Source organism: Nuphar pumila, chromosome 11 (genome assembly GCF_984573655.1).
Source record: "Nuphar pumila chromosome 11, dmNupPumi1.hap1.1, whole genome shotgun sequence".
Classification (NCBI taxonomy): Eukaryota; Viridiplantae; Streptophyta; class Magnoliopsida; order Nymphaeales; family Nymphaeaceae; genus Nuphar; species Nuphar pumila.
In genome coordinates, this window is record NC_143259.1 from 43,330,817 (window position 1) to 43,355,753 (window position 24,937).

The following is a 24,937-nucleotide window of genomic DNA, read 5'->3' on the forward strand; positions in this document are numbered from 1 at the left end:
ATCGTGTATTTTCGATGAAAAAACAAGATTTTTTGATGCTTGAATATTTATGAGGATTCTGAGCCATTGATTTTAAAGCCTTAAAAAATCTTGGTAATGCATCATAATTGGATGATTCAAGAGCTGATCCCTATAAAACCATCCATGTAGATCACATCAACATGGTTGGATTAAAGAGACGAACAAAAAACCCATAAAAATCGCAGTTCACACGGTAGTTCTCATGTTCTAGTGATCCATATATATATATATATATATATATATATATATATATATATATATGCAGCTGTGTCTTTATCCTAGTTTTACACAATTCATGTTGTAACGAGTGTGTACACGTCGGGTCCCCTACTTGTGCCTGTGTCTATGTGATGTAGCCCTTCTGTCTTATTTTGGTGGTACTATTATATTTTTGTGCTCTTTTGTTTAGGAACTCTCTTGGCCACTTTTCGTTTATCCTTAATGCTGAAAGTATTGAATTTGCAATATTTCATAATTACTTTTGGTTATCGATCATTGCTCTCTTCTTGCCATGAGATAAAGCAAATTTCTTGAATTTTGAAGCATTTTCTTAAGGAGATTTTAAAAAATGCTCCTAAAGTTTTGGTAATAATAAAAAACACACCTAAGCTTTGATTATTGCAAAAACACACCTAAGTTTCTGTGCTGTTATTTAAAACCAGATTACTGTTAGTTTAACTTGGGTTATCATCTAAGTCACATGGGTGCGGGAGCGGGTGCGGGTGCGGGGATTCGGCACTTCCAAAAAACCCGGGTGCGGGGGTGCGGCAAATTTAAAAAAAAAAGTATATATATATATATATATATATATATATTTAAAAGGGGTCCGGGTTCCCCCAACGTGGGTCCTGGGCAAGGCATATTTAAAAGTCGTCCCGCGTAATTACTCGGGCTTTAAAATCACCAGTCAATATTTTATTAGTTTTGACCTCTGTTTCCGTGACCGTACCGCCTCCAGCCATCTTTTCTACTTTTACATTTTTAGATTTCTTTATGACATATAATAAGATATTTGGAGATTTTGTGTTTTGCGCTTTTTCCTTCTGGAAGTGGAGGTGAGACTAGTTGGGGGCAATTAGTTAGTGCATCACGTGAAGGAACTTTGGTTAGAGTCCCCAACCCTGGTTGGGTGCAACACTCGAGACATGTAAAGGGTTAGTGTGATGTGATTTGAAGTAATAAGGGGCAGCAGCGTTAGCTTTACTAATTTGTCCCAAAGGCCGAATGTTGGAAGCAGCAAAGGATGAAAGGGGGAGATTGGTTGCGCATCAGAGACCGGGGCAGTAGTAGTGCAGGCACAGCAGGGAGCTTTGCAGGCGCAGCAGCAGCCTTGGCCGTGAATGATTCCGGTGAAGAGAGGGAAGGTATTAGTCCGGCGCCTCAAAAGCTGTCTCGCACCGATGCGTTCCCCTTTAGGATGCCTCCCTTCTCCCGTTGTAACAACAGCCCCACCTTTTATAACAGTGAGGGCAGGTCGAGCGATTTATACGATGTCCCTGTGGTGCAGTTGCAGCAGGAGCTACTGCAACAAGGACTCTGCAACCTTTTCCTATTGCCTTCAAATCCCCAGGTATCAACTCTAAAACAACACCCCTTCCAAAACACCCTTTGCATTTTTCCGGCACCTCTGATTTGTCCAAAGAATCACCCTTGTACCATTTCATAGGGCAAAATTTTAAAAAAAAAATCAAAAAGATGTATCAAAATGACCCTGGGTGCGTTGACCGCACCCAGGGTCGTGTTGACCGCACCAGGTGCCGCACCCGCACGCACACCCGCGTCGCGTCGACGCGGGTGCGGCATCTGTTTTGCCGAGTCCCTGTGACATAGGTTATCATTAACCCAAGTTGGGTTAATAGACCAAATTTACTGGGTTATCCTTGATGCACTCTCTTTCTCTTTATTCCTACGTCCATGCTTTCCCACCCACCATTCTTTCTTACCAACTGACCTTTGTTTTATCTCTGTCTCTCTCTCTCTCATCATCCATCATCCATGGTGGTACAAGTTAAAAATCATCCTCACTTATGTTGTTACACTCTGCATCTTGAACCCCTTTTACGAGTTGGGTTTCCCTCTAAAATGACATTCTTGAGATTCCCTTCCTCAATAACCCTAACTTCTGTAAATAAGACCAGACTCAAGAACCCCACAAAAACCCACTCCACATTGACAATCTCTGTTGAAGAAACCCAACTCGAAATTTTACTCAAAACTGTGATTCAGAGGGTACCTTTCACTTCTTAAAAAAAGATTCACCAATTCGTGTAAAGCTATGTCACATGGGCGCGGGTGCGGCACTTTCAAAAAACTTGGGTGCGGGGGTGCGGCAAAAATATAAAAAATATAAAAAATATAAAAAATTATATATATATATATATATATATAAAATCCAAAAGATGGACATAAATGACCCTGGGTGCGTTGACTGCACCCAGGGTCAGGTTGATCACATCGGGTGCGGCACCTAGTTGAAGAGTCCCTGTGACATAGGTGTAAAGCTTCAAAACATCCTAATTCGTTGAGGAAGAAGCTACATAGTTTGGATTCTTTTAGATACGATTTTCCTTCACAGAATGGTAACAAATGTTTTTTTTCGTGAAAATCAAGGTGGTGGTTTTGATGATGTTAGAATTGCTGACCGTAGTGCATAAACAAGCACATCTGGATTGTTGAGGTTGTATCTGGGGCAAAGATGAGGTTCTCCACTGAAATGGTGAAGATGCTGACTGTATTGCCACCCCTAACACCGTTGTTATAGCTCTGGTAAATGGCACCAAAGGCATGAGTTATTTTGTTATTTGTTGGCAAAATGGTAATTAAAACACATTTGAGGACAATGTTTGACGGAAATCAACCATGCAAATAGTTAGGTGTGGTTTTAACAATATTGAAAACTTAAGTGTGTTGATTATTGACAAAACTTTAGGTGTGTTTTTGAAAACTTCCCTCTTAAATATTATATTTTACAATGTATGACTTGCAGTGGTGCAGCGGTTGAAATTTTTTCTTCCTTTTTTTGGATTTGAAGGCTGTTTTAAAATATTGCAGTTGAACCTTCTTGTTTCAGCAAGTTTTGTTTTGTGTATTCAAAGGACATATTTTTTGTATTTAGTGTTTTCAGCAAATTTTGTATGTAGCTTTTGTTGGTTAGATGTTTGTTTGTCCTGTCTGGTTTTACAATCTTTTAATGCTCATGTTTCGTGCAAGTGTGCTTCAGCTTAAATTTTTAAGATGCAGCTTTTGTGATAGATTTTGCTGTTAATGACATAACTGTGTCTGTGTGGTAATAATCAAGGTTAATTTTGTTTTTTGTTTGCTGCAGAATGATTTGAAGGAGCTTTGGTCCCTTTTGAACTTACTCCTGCCAGAAGTGTTTGATAATCGCAAAGCGTTTTATGACTGGTTCTCTCAGCCATTTCAAAAGGATGGACAGTCACAAACTGCAGAAGATGACTGGCTGGAAACAGAGAAAAAAGTTATTATCATTCACCGGCTTCATCAAATTTTGGAGCCTTTTATGCTCAGACGACGGGTTGAAGATGTGGAAGGGTCACTTCCACCAAAGGTATAAGCTTCCAATTTTGTTACTATCATACTGCAGCATGATCAGTACTCATATTATGTGAATTACAGGTTCCTATCGTTCTGAGGTGTAGAATGTCAGCTGTTCAAAGTGCCATCTATGACTGGATTAAAGCTACTGGAAGTAAAAAAGCTGATCCCCAGGAAGAGTTGACAAGAGTTGCTAGGAATCCAAATCGCCAAGTAAGGCAGTATGTTCCTCTTCAAAATAGATGCATGGAGTTGCACAAAGTATGCAATCATCCATTATTATGTTACCCTTATTTGACATACTATTCAAAGGATTACCTTGTAAGATCATGTGGAAAGCTTTGGATGCTGGATAGGATTCTTATAAAGCTTTACAGAACAGGGCATCGTGTGCTTCTGTTTAGTACAATGACAAAGCTTCTTGATATATTAGAGGATTATCTGCAATGGAGACGGCTAGTTTACAGGCGAATTGATGGGTCAACTAGCCTTGAGGATCGAGAGTCTGCTATTGTGGACTTCAATAGTCCTGATACAGATTGCTTTATCTTTCTGCTCAGTATTCGTGCTGCTGGTAGAGGCTTAAATCTTCAATCTGCTGATACAGTTGTCATCTATGACCCTGATGCAAATCCTAAAAATGAGGAACAAGCTGTAGCTAGGGCCCATCGCATTGGTCAGAAGAGAGAGGTGAGAGTTATATATATGGAAGCAGTTGTTGATTCTATATCTAGTTACCAGAAGGAAGATGACTTCAGAAGTGGAGCTGCAGTGGACCTAGAGGATGATCTTGCTGGTAAAGATCGATATATGGGCTCAATAGAGAGTCTTGTTCGCAACAATATCCAGCAATACAAGATTGATATGGCAGATGAGGTTATAAATGCTGGGCGTTTTGATCAGAGGACAACTCAGGAAGAAAGACGCATGACGCTAGAGCTGCTATTGCGTGATGAGGAAAGATATCAAGAAACTGTGCATGATGTACCTTCACTGCAGGTGGTAAATCGTATGATTGCTCGAAGTGAAGAAGAGATTGAGCTGTTTGATCGAATGGATGATGAATTAGATTGGACAAGAGATATGATAAAGTTTGATGAGGTTCCAAACTGGCTTCGTGCCACTTCTAGAGATGTAAGTGCTGTTATTGCCGCTCTTTCGAAAAAGGCACCAAAAAATGGCTTGATTGGAAACATGAGTATAGAACCTGAGGAAGAAGGATCTGCTTCTCCTAAGGTTGTCAGGAAAAGAGGGCGGCCGAAGGGGTCATCAAATTCTAAGAAGCTTGCTTGTAGAGAGCTGGATGATGGGGAAGACAATGATGCAAGTTCAGAGGATAAGAATGGATACGACGAGGAGGAGGAAATTGGGGGATTTGAAGATGAAGATTTCAGTCGAGAATTAGGTGATCCATTGAGTAACAAACATCAATATGAAGAGGATCTACAAACTGAATGTGATGGAGAGGAAGTCACTAGAAATGACAGGACATTGGAAGAAGCAGTTTCATCTGGTTCTTCTTCTGAAAGTTGTAAGGTGACCCAAACTATGGCTCCTGCTGTTTCTTCTCAGAAGTTTGGGTCCCTTTCTGCATTAGATGCGAGACCTGGATCACTATCTAAGTGTGTGGTATGTAGTTGTTTTTCCCTCATGAACATTTATTATTCTTAATTGTATTTCTGTGTGCATGATTTCTTTCTTCCATATCCTCTTTTTAATTTTTCTTTTCTTAAAATTGTTTCTTTATTTCAGCCTGTAGAGCTAGAGGAAGGTGAGATTGCAGCGGATTTTAACACGGATCTCCAACAATCTGGAAGTTGGATTCATGATCGAGATGATTGTGAAGACGAGCAGGTTTTACAGCCCAAGATAAAGCGGAAGCGCAGTATCCGTCTTCGCCCTCAATGCTCTTCAGAAAAACATGACGAAAAATCCTCTAGCGAGAAAGCATTCCTTCATGGAAATGCATCTAAATTATCAAACCATGCAACCCATAATTTTGAAGCACCATTAAGGACTGATCTAGAGGTTGAGGGTTTCAATGATTCAGTATCTAGCAAGAATGACCTCAATGAGTTGAACTTCAGGCAGCGACGTCAGTTTCTTTCTAAAAGAGCTGCACATTCTTCAAACTCGCAAGTGCTGTCAAGGAACACCAAGATCAATAGCTTTACAGGTTCAGTGGATGATCCTGGAGAGAACTCCAAAGAAATTTGGGACCATAAGACAGTGTGCACGAGTAGTCCTTCCTTCCTTGGCAAACAAATGTCTGATAGTAATCAAAGAAAGGTTACTCCTGAATCATTACTCTTCTTTATAGATCAGGATTTGTACAGTTCTCTGTGGACTGAAACTTTTTACTTGACCAGTGTCGTTGCCTAACCAATATTTTCATTCTAAGGGCCAGTTTCATGTCTTGGTTGTGAAACTTTTTCTGCATAGAAGGCCTGATAATTTAAATGGTTTCAATTAAATCCCATGTTTTGCTTAGAGGATTGGATTGAAATATTCATGTGGTTTGCTCATGCTTATGTTGATGATTTGAATTAAGTTTTGTTGTGCCTGTCAACAGACCCTTCTCTCCGTCTCTTTGTAGACATCTGATAAAATTGGAAAGAAATAGACACTGTCCCTATGCACCAATATTCAACTTGACATTGCTTAACTTGAGTTGACAAGTGGCTAATTTCTTGTTTGTTGTTTTATATTCTTATTTTAGACCTATCTCAAAATTCAAAGGTTTATTTATTAGATAATTTCTTATTACCAAAATATTGTGCAATTACTCTTGTTTTATATGTTATGTAAGATTTCAATATCTGCTGTAATTTCATGGGTTCAATGACTTATTCTGCATAATTATTGGACTATTTTATTGCGAACAAAAATAGCAAGTTATTGCATGGCTCTATTGACGTTTCCTCTGTAGATGTAATTTTCAAGCTAATTATATCACCTGAGAGTTTGACCTAACTTTCAATTGTTAAAAAAAAACATTTTAATTCTGGGATAGATAACAAACATATGAATTCAAATTAGTTAAGTTTAGAGCTGCACACTAGCAAATCCGAGCCCCAGCCTGGGCTGTTTGAGCTCATCTTCGTGCTTTAAGTATCAGGCTTGGGCTTGAGCTAAGACTGAACGTATGTGTTAGAGCTGAGCTTGGTTAGGCTCATGCTTGGCTCGTTAAGACCTTGAGCCGAGCTGACTGAACTTTATATATTCACAAATAGTATATTTCTTTTAGATAATAAGTGAACGGCAGAGGGATTTGAACCTATAGCCTCTCTTTTCAAAGAGAACAGGGATACTGTTATACCAACTGCTTTCTTTGTGTTAAACAAGCTCAACTGAGCTTTCTGCCGAGCCAAGCTTTTCTAACAAGCTTGATTGAGCCCAAACTCAGGGTGTTGGCTCAGCTCGTTTAAATAACAAGCCTAGAGGTAGTAGGCTTGGCTTGGTGTTTTCAAGTAAAGAAGCAAGTCCAAGCTTAGCCTTAACAGGGCAATCCTGAGCTTTTCGTGAAAGTCTTGGCTGGTTGTGTAGGGCCTAGTTAAGTTGGAGATTCATTGAAGTTTTAGTTTTGAAAATATTGCATAGCGAGGTCTATTTTAGTAAAAAAATTGTGCTTGTGGTGCGTGCTCCTATAGCAGTTGGTAACAGTGTTTCCTGATGGAGATCAGTGTGATGTATTAGCAATCAAATTGGGGTATGGGAAAGTCAGTTATGTTGTCACTAAAACTGTCTTACCAGCTAGATGATGTCATGTTTTAAATAAAGTGACCAGTTCTTATTTTTCTAGGTCCTGCAACACTTGTTTTACAAAATAGCTGTTTTTAGTGGTTTTGTTTATATTTTGGAGTTTTAAAGGGTTGTTGTAAATAGGTGATAAGTTAGGACATCTTTTGTATTTCACCTGTGTTTTTATTTTACGTAGTTTAGCAAAAGTTGCTTGCATGTTAGGTTGTTAAGAGGTTGGCTTCCTCTGACCTGTTTGATTTTTTTGTCATACTGGTAAATGATTATTTCTATTGAATATTTCCTCCTTTATTGATCTTTGAAAATTATGGTATGATTAGTTCACTGGTGTGGATCTCTTAGTCTCAGCTTTTATTGCATTCTTCAACTGTTGTCTTTTAATAGGTCTCTTTTGATTTTCAATTTCCTGAAGCCCAAAACTTCTCATAAGCTCGTTAATCTTGATATTAATGGAGGTGATATGTCACCTACGATGATAGAGGGAATGCAAAGATGGTCTCTCACATTACCCCCTGATGTGGTTTCAATCCAATCAGTGTAGTTAAGGTTGATGTTGCTTTGTTGAAGGAATTTTCGCTAATGGTGACTTTAGTTGTTTTAGAATCTGTGTGAACAGAGAGGGAGAGAAGCTAGGGTTTGTAAGAATACCAAAAAGGAGAGAAGCATTTATGCTTTCAATGTCTTCCATATTTGAGAGGGCTTGTTTCCTTTACATAAAAAAGGGTCAACCCCCCTTTGGTACAATAAAGAATGGGGAAAAGACTAAAATACCCCCTAGTATTAGGTAATGTACGGTAAGACCTAATACAAAAGTTATTACACAAATATAAAACATTATATTACAGAGTTACATAGTTCTCAATACTCCCCTTCAAACTTGGGAGGATGCAAAGGAATCATTCCAATTTTGGAAAGGAAAGTACTGAAGTGTGAGGGAGAAAGATTTTTCGTAAACACACCTGCAATCTGATTCTTTGATCTTACATGCTCCAAAGCTATAATCCCGTCTTCATAAGCCCTTCGTGTATAATGACAGTCTATTTTAATGTGCTTGGTGCACTCATGAAACTCCAGATTCTTGGCAACATGAATAGCACTCGTATTGTCACAATATTACTGAGATTTCTTTTCACATGAAATTCCCAATTCACTTAATAGCCATTGTATCCAAATAAGCTCAGCAACAACTTGAGCCATAACTCTATATTCTGCTTCTGCAGTAGACAAAGCGACCCTCTATTGTTTCTTGCTCTTCTACGAAATCAAAGAGCTTTCAAGAAAAATACATAACCCTGTAGTGGAAAGTCTATCTCTAGTAGACCCTCCAAAATCTGCATTACAAAAGGCTCTCAACTCTGTACAAAAAGAAGATGAAAAAAAACATACCATAGTTCAGTGTCTATGACATACTTGATGATTTTAAGTACAACTGCCAAGTGAACTGAAAAAACATACCATAGTGCATAGTGTCTATAACATACCTGATGATTTTGAGTACAACTGCCAAGTGAACTGATCTTTCACTCATGAATTGACTAACTACGGGAACTGAATGGGTTATATGTGGCCTGGATATAGTCAAATATACGAGGCTCCCAACTAATTGCCTGTATACTATGTGATCTCCTAGCTCATCATCATCAGTGACCTTCTTCTTCAAATTTGTTTTCACGGGGGAATTTACTCCTTTTAAGTCATTAGCTAATCTTGCTTTCACGACCAAATTTGTAGCATACTTATGTTGAGACAAGTACAATCCCCTTGTAGAGTAAGCTATTTCAAGCCCAAGAAAATACTTTAAACGCTCTTAAGTCTTTTATCTCAAACATGTTGGCCAGTTTCCTTTTGGTTTCTTCAATCTTCTTTATGTCATCTCCAGTGAGAATCATATCTACATAAAGAAGCAATATGCATATTCCATGAACAGAGGAAGATACAAACATAGCAGAATCATGGTTACTGTGCTCAAAACTGCTTAACTAAACTTCTCAAACCAAGCGAGAGGTGCTTCTTTGAGTCCATATAGTTCTTTGCGAAGTCTGCAAACTCTACCTTCTGGATCTGAGCATCCTTGTGGTAGTTTCATATACACTTCCTTTTGCAAATCTCCATTCAAGAATGCGTTTTTGACATCTAACTGCAAAAAATCCCATTTTTATGTTGTATCCCTTAGCTACTAACCTCACTTTATACCTCTCCACAGACCCATCTGTCTTTACCTTTTACACCCATTTGCTTCCAATAAAATTTTTCCTTGATCTAAAAATGGGATTTCAATTACATCTTCATGTCGCTTAGAGTAAGTCTAACCAAACCTATTTTCTCTAGCTAAGGCATGCTCCTTTTGCTCCCTTTGACACTCCATTCTCTCTCTCTCTCACCTTTTTCTTCAAAGGAAACTAAAAAGGTGAATTCAGTCTCATTTTCTGTCTTTTCTCCATATTGACTAAAATATAACATTCTCATGAAAAGCATGCCAAGATATCCACACTTTCCTTCCAATAGGATTATAACACTTATACAATTTTTGATCATTAGTGAAACCAAGAAAGCAACACTTGACAGTCTTAAGTGATAACTTCTCTGTAGGTAACAAGATAAAACATATTCAACCAAACACCTCCAACACATTATAGTTTGAAGCTTTTCCATATAATTTTTGAAAAGGGGATATGCCCTTCAGTACTCCATAAGGCATACAATTTATCTGATAAATGCTCAGTTGAACTGCATCTGCCCAGAACACTTTGGGTACTTATCCAAACAGAAGAGCTCTTATTGTCTCCAAGATATGTCTGTTATTCCTTTCATTTGCATTATTTTGTTCTGGAGTGTAGGGACAAGATTTTTGATGAACCACACATTTTTCTTGCATAAACCTTTCAAATATAGAACTGATATATTCACCACCAGAGTCAGTTTAAAGAGTTCTAATCTTGGCTGCAAATTGATTCTCAATCATGACACAAAAGCACTTAAAGATTTAAAAAAAAGTCACTTCTATTTTTCATAAAATCTATCCATGTAAATCTTGTATAATCATCTATGAAAGTTACAAAATATGATCCTCCTTTTGACACAACAGGTGAAGGACCCCACACATTTGAATGTATCAGATTAAACACTCTCTGATTCTCTATCACTAGACCCTAAGGGCAAAGTCTGACTCATAGTCAATTTACAACTCACAATCTTTGACATGATTTGTCACAACTAACTTGGATTTTCCAAAACTTCCTGAGGGCACTGGATTTTGAAACCTAGAGTTGAAAATATGCCTCATTCTTTGGTGCTACAAAATGACTCATCTATAACTGAAGCTCCTTATCCAATTCCAGCTTCCTTCTGCTTCCTCATGTCAATCCAGTCTAAGTAGTATAAATCTCCTTTTCTATGGCCAATCCCAATCTTCTTCTCTGACAACTGATCCTGCACAACACAATCGACATGAGAAAAAATGAAATTACAGTTAAGTTTGGTAATTTGACCAACAAAAATAAGATTATAGCAAAGGATGAAACATAGTAAACTTGAGGGAGATTGAGTTTACTACCAGAATAAAAATCACAAGTAATTGAACCTACTTTAGAGACAAACATAGAAGAACCATCTGCAATGAGAAATATACCACTGCAGAGTTGACAGTTGGCTAGGATAGACTCATGAGGTGTCATATGACATGAAGCCCCCAAAGTCCATTAGTCAGCCAGAAGAATGACTTAAGATACTTGAAAAAGCAGTACCACAGAGGAGGATGCAAGAGCGGCAGAGGAGGAAGAAATAATGGTTGATTGAGCAAGAAGCTGCAGTTGCTAAATCTGATACTAAACTTGTTCTAACTTTTGAAGCTGCCCACCACCTATCACTTCGATGATAGCAGGTGATAGGCTAACTGATTGCTCATCCTTGTACATTACATAATCACTCTCAGAAGGAACTACATATGCTCCACCTTTCTTTTTCTTACCTAAATTTCTTACAATAGTGACACTGAAAAGAGCTAAGGTCGCATCTTCTAACAAATCCCAAATCTCCTTATCCCTCAATCCTACCACCACCTCTTCCACCGAATCTACCACCCATTTGCCTAAATACAGCCATGACATTATCCCAGATGGATATGATCCAAGAGACTTCATATTTGTCTCTTGTGCAATTAATTGTGCAATAACTTGAGTTAAATATGGTAAGTAGGAGCGATGCAAAATGCCACTCCTCGTTTCATCAAATTCTGGTATAAGAGCTATGAGAAACTCAATAACTCTATCAGTGGGCATGATGTACAAGACACATACTTTGTACATTTCTCACATTTCTTCTAGCCCTCCATAAGTGCAAGAACGTCCCAGGTTCTCTGCATGTCTGAATAGAATTCTTCAATGGATTTGTTTCCTTGACGCATACTGTCAACTCTTGAGTGAGTTGATAATGCTTTGCCCAATTCTCTTGTCTATAGACTTCCTTGAGGTATGCCCAAGCTTCTTTTGCCTCATGAAATTTAGAAATATTCATAGCAATTCTCGGTTCTACGAACACGAGAATCCATGCTTTGACTCTTGCATTGTTCATGACCCACTCCTCTATAGACTTATCAAAACCCTCACCAGAGACCTTGGGTTTTACCTTTGAGCCATTCAAGTAGCCTCCCAAACCTTTCTCAACAACCTTTGCTTCCAAGAAATCAGCCCAATATGCATAATTAGTTCCATTCAACTTTACTGATTATTTGAATTCCTTCTCTTTCTCTATACCTCACAGAAACCCCATACTGCAATATAGTAGCTACGCACAGACACCAAAATCGCAATACCGATATCTGCAAATTCTATTTATCATCTAACCACAACAACCAACAATATAAACCAAATCCTTACTAACTTCCTTCAACAAAAAAAAACTTATAGTGCTTGTCTCAGCCAACCATAAAACGAGCACAATGCCCAACGTGCTAGTCAAAACCCACAAGGATATTCAGATCTGGATACAGACATTCAGCAAATCAAGTAATAACCCACTATACTCACCCACAAGTGAGTCACACAACCAAAAAAACAGTACCCAGACTCACACTACTTGCCAAAGCTGTATTCACCAGTAATACTGCTACCCAATACCAACTACACAATGAAACCATAAAAAAAGAGGTACCACCTGCTAGCCCATGAGCAAGATTCAACAAATCTCACAGTATACTCCAACTATTGCCAAGAGACTGGTTTCAGCAGCCTTCTAGACAAAAAACGATGCTAACAGAAACAAACCCAGTCACTAAATACCAAAAATCTGGTCAGATTCTCCTGATTTTCGAAATCTGGTCAAGTTTTCTCTGCAAACTGAGAAAATATTCCAAAAATCACAGTAAATCCGAAAGTTTACCAAATTGACTGAGCTTTGCTTTGTAGAACTCTTAAAACCTGCCTCTACCAGAACCCCAACTCAGATTAAACAAACCTGGGTTTGCTGAGACACTTTCCTCAGATGATGATGTCAGTGCAGGTACAAGACTGTGTCTTCAATCTCTCCTCTCCGATGACCAGTGCACTTCCAAGCTCTGATACCATATTAGAATATGTGTGAATAAAGAGGGAGAGAAGCTAGGGTTTGTAAGAATACCAAAAAGGAGAGAAGAAGCACATATGCTTTCGATATCTTCCATATTCGAGAGGGCTTGCCTCCTTTACATAAAAAGGGTCGACCCCTTTAGGTACAACAAATAATGGAGAAAAGACTAAAATACCCCCTAGTATTAGGTAATGTACAGTAAGACCTAATACAAAAGATATTTCACAAAAATATAAAACACTGTATTACACAGTTCTCAATAAGTTGCATGTTATCTAGTTGCGAGTTTCATACTCCACAATGTCAGCAGTTTTTCTGGGTGAAGGTGCAGAATGCTTTTTTTCATGGATATCTTAGTCAAGTGCAAGCATCTTCGAAGATGTCAGATGGTTCATGTTATGAATTCTGACTAGATAGAGCCTTCTATGATCTTAAAAGTGTACTTGGTCTGTTAGATTTCCCTAGTTTTGTATAAGGTGACTGGAGCAGTATTTGTTTGTGTTGGAACCTGATGGAATCTAGGTCAGGGAAGGGCAAGGAAAGTAAGTTATTCCTGTTTTGGCTTCTATGATCTTTCTAATCTAAATCTTGGTCTGTTAGATTTGCCTAGTTTTATATAAGGTAACTAGAGGTCGTACTTCTAGTTGGTGTTAAGTGGTAAGGAAATCCCTTTCTTGTAATACTTGTGACTTAAAAAAATGTTTTGGATCCCGGATCCGGGTTGACCCCCCCTCCCCTAAGTCTATTTAAACCCCCACAGGGTGGGGCGGGGCAGGGGGGGGGGGGTCTTTTTACAAAACCCGAACCCTCCCCCGACGTTTTCCTTGTTTCTCCCACACCGGAGCACAACTTGACCCATCCTCACCGAAGTTCCCCGATCCCCACCAGGATCCCTGCTCGGCCCTGACACAAACATTGCGAATTAGGTTCAGGTTTGATCCCTACGACACAAACATTGCTTATTTTGTTAAATTAAGTTTGTTGCATCGTTCTTTTTCGCAACATGATCAAATATCTTTTAACACACTACATCGGCGCAACGGACGAGACACGCTTAGCAAGGCACAAGCCCTTAAAAACTTACGCTCGGAATCGTCAGCAAGTTCAAACATTTTTGAGGTAGGAAAAACTTGTATACGAGAACAAATGATGCAATACTTCTAACTTATATATATATATATATATATATATGCTTTTAACTCAAAGGCGCAATTTTGCGTATTCTTGTTCATTTAAAATTATGTTATTTACTTTGCCGCCGCATTATTATGTGCACAGGTTATTGCTTACGCAATTTATTTAGCCGATGTACAGTTTGGTACATCAAGCACTGCTTACACAATTTATTTAGCCAATGTACGGTTTCATGCATTGTGCATTGCTTACTCAATTTATTTAGCCAATGTACGGTTTTGTACATCGTGCGTCTCTTACTCTGTTTATTTAGCTCGATGTGTGGTTTTGCACATCGGGCCTTGCTTTATGTCATTTACTTTGTCGATGCGCTGCAATGTGCACATGCTTACGCTTTACTATATATGTATTATATATATATATATATATATATATATATATATATGATTTTATACAGTATATGTACTCCTGCCTACTTGAGATTATGCGTATATTTAAAGATGCAGATTTGCGTATCTTCGCCAAGTCTCTATTTTTAAAAGGTTTTCACATGCGAGATTTCAAAGCTCGTATTATTCGTTGTTTCGAAAATCAAAACAAGTATTTGGGGTTTGCGTATTCACAATCGAGTCTTTCTCTCAAACCTGTATAACGAAAAAGCTACGACTACGTAGCCCTAAGTGGTACGTACGTTCGGTCATTTGTTTTGGTATAAAAAATGACTCAGATATTTCTGGCTTAAATCACGGGACTTTGAAATTTCTAAATGATGTTGAGGTTTCTTTTTGAGAAACCGATATCCCTCTCATCGTAGTGGTACTATCAGACATGCACGACATGTTAGCACTATGATAATTGGATGAGAGATTTATGGTAACCTCGTAGCGTGAAAATGCACGATGAGTAAAAAAAAAATCAGATAAATGGTGATGATCGCCTTCAAAGACAAGATGCTCGATTTGGTTTGAAAGGCCGAAGTATGTAGAATGGGTCGTCAATTAAAATAGAACGTGACATACCTATTTGTCTCTTTGGTTCTGTCAAGAGAGAGTTTATGATGGTACAAAACTTTCGATAGACAGGTTGTTAACAACTACATTCCTCGATTAGCAATGACTTAGTATCCCTGGTTATCAGAGTTAAGGGACTGGCTTACAAAAAATTATCCTAGGTGGTATATCCCAATAACTTCTGCAGAAGTATGGATGTATTTCCTTGAACAAGTGACCTCTAGGAAATTCTCTCTCGGTCATTGTCCGTCCCCTTAGGCGCGGACTTAGCTAGTTGCCCGAGGTATTAAAATACATGGAATAACAAAACCCCTGGGTAGTTTCAGTTGTTTCTACGTTTTTCCTGTGCGTACTCTCAGGACAGGTAATTATCGAAACAAGATTAAGATGCTCATTTTGCTTATTCTAAATTGCACATCGTTAAAGGAACAACATATATGTTAGTCTTGTTCTGAATTTCGATATCTATGCACCTACCAGATTTTAATAAGTCTGACCTGTTTTATTGGGGTTCAAGTGATGATTAGGTTGGTACGAGAGGCGATGGCTCGATGACGTGATGATATCACAATCCCATTCTTTCTCGTTTCATGTTTTGTAATTTTGCATAAGGGTTTCTTTTGAAAATTCTTCTTTTCTATAAACTTTAAATTATCAAAAATTTTGTTTTAAATCTATGTGGTTTCAATGCTTATATGGAGATACAAATCTATTGTGTAAAAGAAGGTTCGCCTGTAATGCGCCCAAGGTTCGTTGAGTTATTATTTCAAACACCATTTTCTGCTGAACTATCATTTTAAACTCTAAAAAAGGATTGATTTCAAAGTACTCAAATTTTTTCTAAAAAGTTACAAGTTCGGGATTTTGGGGCGTTACATTTCTCCTCAAACCTGTTCCAGCTTGCTGTGCAGGATAGGTGTACGTGTAGGCTAAGTAGCAGGGATGTACTTGTAGTGTAGGTGGGGCTGGTATATGAACCAAGATGCTTATAACTTGGCCTGATTTGGCTTGGCAGTGTACTTGTTAAGGCTTGTGTTTAGCCTGATGAAGGTAGTTTGCGAGCTTATCTTGTTTAGTAAGCTGATCTAAACTCCACTTGGCTTAGGTAAGCTCATATATTTTGATAGAATATAAGTCTCTTCTAAAGTTAAAGTACAATATCTTTGTAAGATATATATCACATGCCAATGTGTAGAGAGGTTGGTAATTATCAAGGTTGTAAGTATCATATCGTTACCCGTATCGGTCGGGCCCAAAATAAGATACATATCATATCGTAAAAAAATGTAAATCTTTAATAAAAAAATTTCAATTTTTTTAAAAAAATCATGAAAAATAAAAAAATAGCAAAAAATCTAAAAAAATCATAAGACATGAAACAATGATGAATTGAACAAAATACAATCATAAAATCACATGTAAAGAATTTATGTCTCTATGATCTGCATGAGACATCATCAAACATCAACTATCTCACAAGAACAATGCAAAATATTAAATATCTTGCGATTAAAAATATGCCACAAGACTCATACTTTCATATTACATAAATACAAATATTATGGCAATAGTTGCACTTGATTTTCTATCGGTTTCCACTCATTACTTGAGTGCCCCCATTGCCATGCTAGATCATTTGATGCCATCTTTGTTGGAATGTGGAGCCTGATTTTTACCTTGATATAAATTTCTAATTTTTGTGGATCCAACTTTGCAGTAAGTTGGCAGGGGGTTGCAAGATTTTTTTAGGATAATTTTGTAATTTTATTCATAATAGATATTTTTTACCTTAATCCACTTGAATGAAAAAATGGTGAAAATGCACTCTTACTAGTGCAAACCGCAAAAACCCTCTCTCTTGCACATGGATCGCCCCCCATATCTTTCTCACGACTCATAAGGTGCATGGATACCCCTCTAATAGCCTCTATACAAATGAGGGAGTCGACCCTCAAGAGGTCTTTAAACCCCCCCAAAAAAAATGTTTCGTTCCTTTTAAAGTGCGTTGAAGGTGTATTGTACGATAGATACGATACACAACCGTATTGCGATACAACAAGTGTATTGTATCATTATTTCCCATAGTAACAATATGTATCGTACCGTACAATATGGTACGATACTGGCAACATTGGTAATTATACATGGTTTATATGCAAGAGGTTGAAAAGTTCAATTCTTTTCTCCCTCATTGACTTTTTCTCCTTTTTTCTAGTCTGATGAGCTTGTGAGTTCTATTCTTCTCTGCCTAGATGTTGTTCCATGGACCCATTATCTGTTTTAACACGAGCACTTTTTATCTTCTTCAGCAGATTTCTCTTCAACATCTACTTATATTCAGTTTAATGATAATGCATCACAGAATAATTTAATGCTTTTTCTATAAATGTCATGATAGGAGGGAAATGAATAATGTCACAAATTGAGATGAAAAGCTTGGACTTGTATTTATGCTGGTGATCTTTGGGTTTGGGCTATTCTGATCCTCATTGGGTATCTGAAGGCCTGAGGCACATATTACTACTGTTGGTTCTTTTTTGTTAATTGCGGTTTAACTTGGAAGTGCTCTTGTTGCCGATTCTTGTTTGAGATGTCTGATCTTTAACCTTGCTACTGGTGCTACTCCACAGCATATATGAAGTTGCTCTTAATCTAGTAGATAAGCAAAACAATCCTTAAATTAGCATCATTCATGAATGCTTTGTTGTTTTAAAAATGAATAAATGGCTTAATGTCTGTCACTGGGTTCTATCTGGTTGCTTGTTGCCAAGCTGTGTGTCATGCTGTGAATGTGCAAAGATTATTTGTTATGTCTACATGATTCATTGGTGATTATGATTTAGTCTTTTTGTTACCATGTTGCTTATCCTGCCATTTTTCATTTACATATGTAAGCAACTGTTTCATCATATTTAATTATTAATCTTGCAAACGTGTTCCTTATTATTGTAGACAAGGAACCATTCAATGGCATCTTCTATGTTTCTTTTTACAGTGCAAGAGTGTTCTCAGCAAGCTACAAAGAGCAATAGATAAAGAGGGTCATTTGTTTGCACCTATATTAACTGATTTCCTGAAAAGAAGCGAAAGAACTGGTCATCTACGAGGTTCAGCCAATATCTTTGATCTGCGGAAAATTGATCAATGCTTGGACAAATTTGAATTTCGTACCGTAATGGACTTTGTAGCAGAGGTCCAGTTGATGCTTAATAATGCAGCTCAAAGTTGTGGTTACGCATATGAGGTATATTGGGTTCCTTATTATTATTGCACTTGCATTGCATTCTCTGCGAAAACACCTTTTAGCTACAACTTGCTTTTCTACTTTCAATAGTTGAAGGATTATAAGTTCTTTGTGAATGTTTAATTGAATTGTTTTCAAGTTCATTAACCACTTGATTTGACATGGGACTCTCAAAGACTCTTGAATCCACAGATATAAATAGCCTTACTAATGTGCATCAACACCTGCAAGTACTGTGAAGGGTTTGATGTCCCCAGCGGAACTTTCATTGCCATATTTTGTTGACTACCTGTGTCCCCACTTTCTAGGTTACTGACTATTTTGAAAAAGCAGAGAAAATATTCGTGGCTCTTGGTGCAGGTCTTTTCACTTCCTGAGTTCATGAATCTAAAATTAGCTTTCTTTGGTCACTCGTTTTGTCGAAGCAAGACATTTGACCGTCTTTGCATTGTGTCTTTGCATTGTGTTTATGCATCCAGTCAGTCTCCATGATAAAATCTGTTTCCTCGCATTATTACCAGTGCTTGATTCTTGTCACCCTAGTTACAGACATGGTCTGCTTGGTCCCAAGTCCTACCCAGTCTTGATCTACACCAGAGGGTGGCTTTGGATTATAGATCTGGTGCAACATTTTACCACGTTGGACTGGTTCCTGGCTCCTGGCTAATGGATCTTTTGTAACTCCTAGGTACTTGGTTGAGGTTGTTCTGTCTGTTGTGGACAAGGTTGTTTAATTGTTTCTCTCTCTCTCTCTCTATATATATATATATATATCTATATGTATATATATATATATATTGATTTGCCAGGAATCAACACTTGGACCATGTTTTTTTTAACACATAAACATGATTTTTTGATACAAATATTCATAAATAATTTTGGACCATTGATTTTCAAACCACCACATATCAAAATCAGGTGATACAAGAGTTAATTCCTATAAAATCAAACATGTAGGTTACATTTATATGGTCAGATTTGGGGGGGAAGAAAAAAAGAAAGAAACCCCTCCCAGCCCCAAATACACTGTTCTTTGTCTGTTCACACCTAAGCGTGAATGTGCTCTGATAGGATTCTAATGAAAGGCGGATAGGGAGTGGAGAAGAACTTCCAGGGTGTTTTATGCAAATCCGCCTGATATATATATATAGTGCCTAACTGTATGGACACACTTTGAGCGTTCATTGCACGCACAGGATGGACTCTCAGCACATGTGCACATTAAAAATAGCCTTTCGCAGTGCCACTAAGACTATTTTTCCGCTCAGACCTTTAGTGTTTCTTTGAAGCGCCACTAAAGGTCTTTTAACACGTGTAAATCACTTTGTAGTGGCACTTTTGAAGCGCCGCTAAAAGTGTATTTTCTGCCCAGACTTTTAGTGGCGCTTCAAAAGCGCTGCTAAAAGTTTTTTTAAAACCTGAATGTATGCTGAGTGTCCATCACACACACATGATGTATGCTCAACGTGTGTCCATTCAGTTAGGCACCTACCCCTCACTCGTTCTCTCTCTCTCTCTCTCTCTATATATATATATATATATATATATACCCGTATGTTCTAACGTGTTTTCCTTTGAACTTGGTCCAGCACGCGGCATAATGCCACACATTCTTTTGTTTTTTGAAAAAATGACAATTAGCGGCGGTTTTTGAACTACTGCTAATTCTCATTTTTCTGCCCAGAGATTTAGCGGCGGTCAAAATTAACAAAAAAATGACAAATCGTCGCTGTTTGATCACGCACAGTCAACGACGACGCTTCGTCTGATGTTTATGTGTTTGATGATACGGGTTACTCTCTCTCTTTTTCTATATATGCATATTAGGCCCTATTTCATATATATATATATATATGTATCTGGTGCAGATGTGCATTCGGTCAATAAGATGAGTATCTTATTGCTTGTGTTTTGTCAAGTGAATCATAATAACCTTACAGATATGATCTACATGGTCTATTTGCTGGTGATCGACTTTCAAATCCGGAGTCTGGTGTATGTGCAGGTTGTTTTGGTGATTCAAAAATCGATGGTCATAAATGCACTAAGTTTATGACGACTTAAAAAAGGTATTTTTTGTTGAGAAAGCACGATTGAATCTCTAGCAAATTGACTATACTGAACACATCTAGAAGCTTGGATTGAGTCAAAACAACTTGCACCTATGAGTTTCAACTCATTGATACTGTATGCACATCCACCCCAAAGACTTATCCTGTATATATATATATATATATATATATATATATATATATATATATATATATATATATATATATATATATATGGTATCTGCACTTCTTTTCGTTATAAGAAATTGTATACTTTGTAAACTTGCAGGTAAAATCTGATGTAAGAAAAGTACTTGACCTCTTCTTCGGTTCCATGAAAGCTGCTTTTCCAGACATTGATTTCAGAGAAGCAAGAAGTCTGGTTTTATTCACTGGCCCAGGGGCTTCTGCTTCTGCATCTCCTAGACAGATCAGTCAAGGCCCAGGGGCTTCTGCTTGCATGTCTCCAAGACAGATCGCCCAAGGCAGGATGCAGAAGCCTTTAGATGATGTTGATCCTGACCAGGGTTCTAGACTGGTCCATGCATCCATGCCTGCTGTTGATGACAACGTTCCAGATGGAACACCCATGCCTAAGCTTCAGAAAGATTCCAGGCTCGGCAGCAGCAGTCGAGAGAGGGGCATATCTGATGATATGGATGTGTTGACTCATCCGGGTGATCTGGTGGTTTGTAAGAAGAAGAGGAAAGACAGGGACAAGCCAGCCATCAAGGCCAGGGTGGTTCACATGGCTCCTCCACCCGATACAAGTCGTCCTGCCAGGCTTCCAGTCCAGAAGGATGTGTCACCCATGTCCCCTACTGGCAGGCTTCTAGTCCAGAAGGATGTGTCACCAATGTCCCCCACTGCCAGACTTCCAGTCCAGAAGAATGTGTCACCCATGTCCCCCATTGCCAGGTTTCCGGTCCAGAAGGATGTGTCACCCATGTCCCCCACTCCTCCCCAGCAGACACGACGGCTTCATGGGTGGCTTCAGTCTCCATCTCCTAGCGCTGGCAATGGTGGTGGGAAAAGCAGCGGATCAGGAGTGAAAGAGGCGCAGTGGGCCAGGCCTGTGAAGAGACTGAGAACAGATGCTGGTAAAAGAAGACCCAGCCACATATGATTTTGTGTATATAATGAAAGTTGCCCCTTATAGGCTTTGTAGAAGTAGGTCTAATCCATTGTAGCAGTAGTCCTTTTTTCTTCTGATTGAAGCCTCTGATGGTAGGTGGTTTCCTATTATTCATGAGTGTGCTTATTAATCCATGCATGGAGCAGGCATTTGTGTAAATTTACGTGCAGAAGTCTTCTTAGTTTAATGCTTGTGTTATCGAGCTCCAATTTCAATCTGTATATCTTCGTGCAGCTTATGACATTAAAAGAATAATATTGTCCCTTGCTCGTTCTCGGGCATGCGGGGTATATCGTGCAGGAGTTGCACACACACACACACACACACACACACACACACACACACACACACACACACACACACAGAGAGTTTTGTTAGGTGGCCTTTGAGACTTGAGGTGCACTTCTTCATAGGGGTAACTGCTGCTATATCTACTGTCAAAACTCTAGGTTCCAACTGCTGCCATGGATATGCATAAGCACCCCTTGCTTGGGGCCATTGACAGAAAGGCACAGGGGGCGGTCCCAATGTTTCAACACATTTCAAGTGAGCATGAGCACCGATGAATTTTGGGGGCAACTGTCTAACTGAAGTTGAGCTAGTTCGGGGTTGAATGACAGTTATCTGATGGTTTGGTTGTGCTATCATAACTGAGGGGTCTTGGCTTCAAATCCGACGGCAGTTATCTCCTTGCTTGCTCATGAAAAAAAAATGTTGAGCAAATCTGCTGTAGGACATGGTTCCAAGCACCACACTGGTTGTGTCTTAACCTTGTGGACTGCAGGAAGCATAGTTACAAATATCAACAAAACAGTGTCAACAAGGGCACCGTTGTCTCCCTATGATGTTTATGGGGTTATTTGCCCATTAGTTGTGGTTGCAAGGATTACCTTTCACAAGGTCAAGTGCTTTCATGGATGCTAGTGGTCCGGAGATCATGTTGGCTGCTTGTCTCGCTTATGCTCTTTGAGTGCCATCAATGTTATGGGGTGTTGTCATGGGTAAGACAGTTTGCAAAGTCCAAATTCTGATTCATCTCACATTGCGGTTTTCATGTTTGGATTGTACTGCAGTGAATTTTGACTGATTGTGTTGAATTATTTGCTTATACGGCTTTATGGCTCCTACCGGATAGCATATTGTCATACTGTATATATAAATTGGCTCAATTCACTCCCCACCCAACCGCACATTTCACTTGATGTTTGAATGTAACTGATGATCGGTTGCACACAGTATGATCTGATGCTTGAAAGCTTAAAACTTTCTGTCATTCTGTCAGAGTATGCTACTTTGAGATTCTTATACCAACACATGCATTACTACTATAAAACTTTGAAGAATTTTCCTGTTGCTTACCATCTTAATTTGTTTGCTCAATGTGAATAAATAGTAAATGTGGTTGTCATCATAAAGTGATGACTTTCTTTGATCTGTAGGTCTACATAATATAGAGATTATCTTTGCTACTGTCGGTAGTCCCACCACGTCTAATAGCCCCCATTAGTCTTCTAATGTTTGCTTTGAATGTTTTTGTGGATTTGATGACAAGATATGAACTCCATAATTTTCTATGAAATACATGCACTAAATTAAGGAAAATTGACGTCTTTTCTTTTTATAGATAATCCAAGGGAACAAAAGTATCACTGATGGCACATTGGCTGACCTCAGGTTGATAAAACCTTTGAGGTCCTCCCTGCCCACCAGCGAGTACATCCAGCTTCAACCTTGCGGCAATGATCGTGACGTGGTGACATTCACAAGCCCAACAGGTTTGAGTCTGGTTCGGGTACAATATGATTGCACAAAAAATTGTGCATTAAGCACCTGATCGCCCTCCGTCTTGGGTCCCCTGTCCCCAAGATGGTGGATGGTAATTAGGAGATTAATGCACAAATAATATTTGTGCAATCATACTGCACCTGTTCTTTTCACAACAGATTTTTGCAAGATTCTAAAAATCAATGGACCAAAAATTCCTAACAAAAACAAAATCGATTATGACATCAAATCAATTAGATACAAATCATGTTTTATTAAACAAGCTGTGGTGTATACATATGCAAGGTCAAATTGAGTAGATATTGCTTTCAACTTTAACTTTCTACTGGATAGTTGGGTAAGGAATGTCACAAGGACACGGCTAAAAAGCACACAAGGTGTGCCATCATTTTATGTATATTTATTAAAAAAATAATATAAGTGGATCCGACCACGAGGGTCAGGATATGCCATTTTTTATGCATTTTCTATTAAAATAATATGTGGATCCGATATTGAGGGTACGTTACTTGGAGTATCTCTGTGACATGAAGGATCGATATCTGCAAAGATAAGCTCCAAATATGAGCAAGGGTTCAAAATGTATCCACAATGCATAGTGACAACCAGTCCTTTAAAATATTCAATATTGTTAGAAATTAAATTCTTATATTTTATTTTTTCCTTTGTAAGTCTTCCAGCATGTTATTTAGTGCTTTTGATATTTTGCGGATAAAAATGAAAGTAAATTTTTTATTTTATTAAAATCTGAACACAATAAGAAAACTATGTTTTTTATGTATAATTTCTAATTCTAAATTTTGTATAAACGACATTTCCTTATATGTTTTCCAAAAACAAAACATTTGTTAGATTTTATGGTAGATTTCCTTTGATGACAAAATTGCCATATTGAGATTTGTGAAATTGGTTTGATCCAAGGTTGCTGATAAGTGCCTAGATTCAACCTTGACGAGTGCCAAAAATCAAGTGACATTAGTAAAACCTGCAATGCAAAGGGTTTTCTACAAAAGATATAATGAAAATAGGTAGTGGAAGCAATAGACTGCCCATTAATTGATCCGGTTCCTGGCAAGGGTTACTCGTCATAATTTTTTTTTTAAACACACCCCTAAAGTTTCGACATTAATAAAAAATACACATGTTTTGGAAAATTTTAAAAAGGCACCTTTGATTTATCAGTCTTGGATCTGAACAAGAGGAATGAATCTGGATCTGACCAACTTACTGATCAATCTAAATTCATCTTTTACCCTCACTTCTGTTCTACAGAAGGTTAAAATTGGAGGCTAAAAAGCTTTCATAGAGAAGGCAAGTTGAAGTTTAGAATCTCTTAGAGACCTAGTATTTCGATTGGATTAACACAACTCTAGGGCTGCAAAAACTCCGCTGGCGCACAAGTGTGCCAGTAGCTTTCAGAGGTGGGTCATGTAAGGCAGTGTGGTTGTGGGCACCATCCAGTGTTTTCCTCGCTTCGGCAAGGGTTCTTCATCATAAAAAAAAACTCTAGGGCTGCAAACGAGATGCAGGCCAGATCCTGCTTGACACAAATCTGAATCTGAATAAGATTGAATCTGGTTCTAAAATATATGGCGATACTGAATCTGGTCAAAGAAGACTCAAATCAAGGTTTCCTAATGTAAATGTGCAAACAAATGTAATCTGACTCTGAACATAA

At 38.3% G+C, this 24,937-nt stretch overlaps 1 protein-coding gene across 1 annotated transcript in view; it reads left to right on the top strand.

Moving 5' to 3' along the window:
* The window catches only part of LOC149822319 (chromatin remodeling ATPase BRAHMA-like), a 61,776-nt gene extending 40,093 nt beyond the window's left edge, over positions 1-21,683 (top strand). Inside the window, exons 10-14 of the mRNA XM_089981109.1 lie at positions 3,347-3,589; positions 3,658-5,205; positions 5,329-5,865; positions 18,037-18,285; positions 20,629-21,683. Of these exons, the coding sequence (XP_089837235.1) occupies positions 3,347-3,589; positions 3,658-5,205; positions 5,329-5,865; positions 18,037-18,285; positions 20,629-21,465 (3,414 nt within the window). The 3' untranslated portion in view covers positions 21,466-21,683. The remainder of the gene's footprint in view (positions 1-3,346; positions 3,590-3,657; positions 5,206-5,328; positions 5,866-18,036; positions 18,286-20,628) is intronic.
* The last annotated feature ends 3,254 nt before the right edge of the window (positions 21,684-24,937 follow it).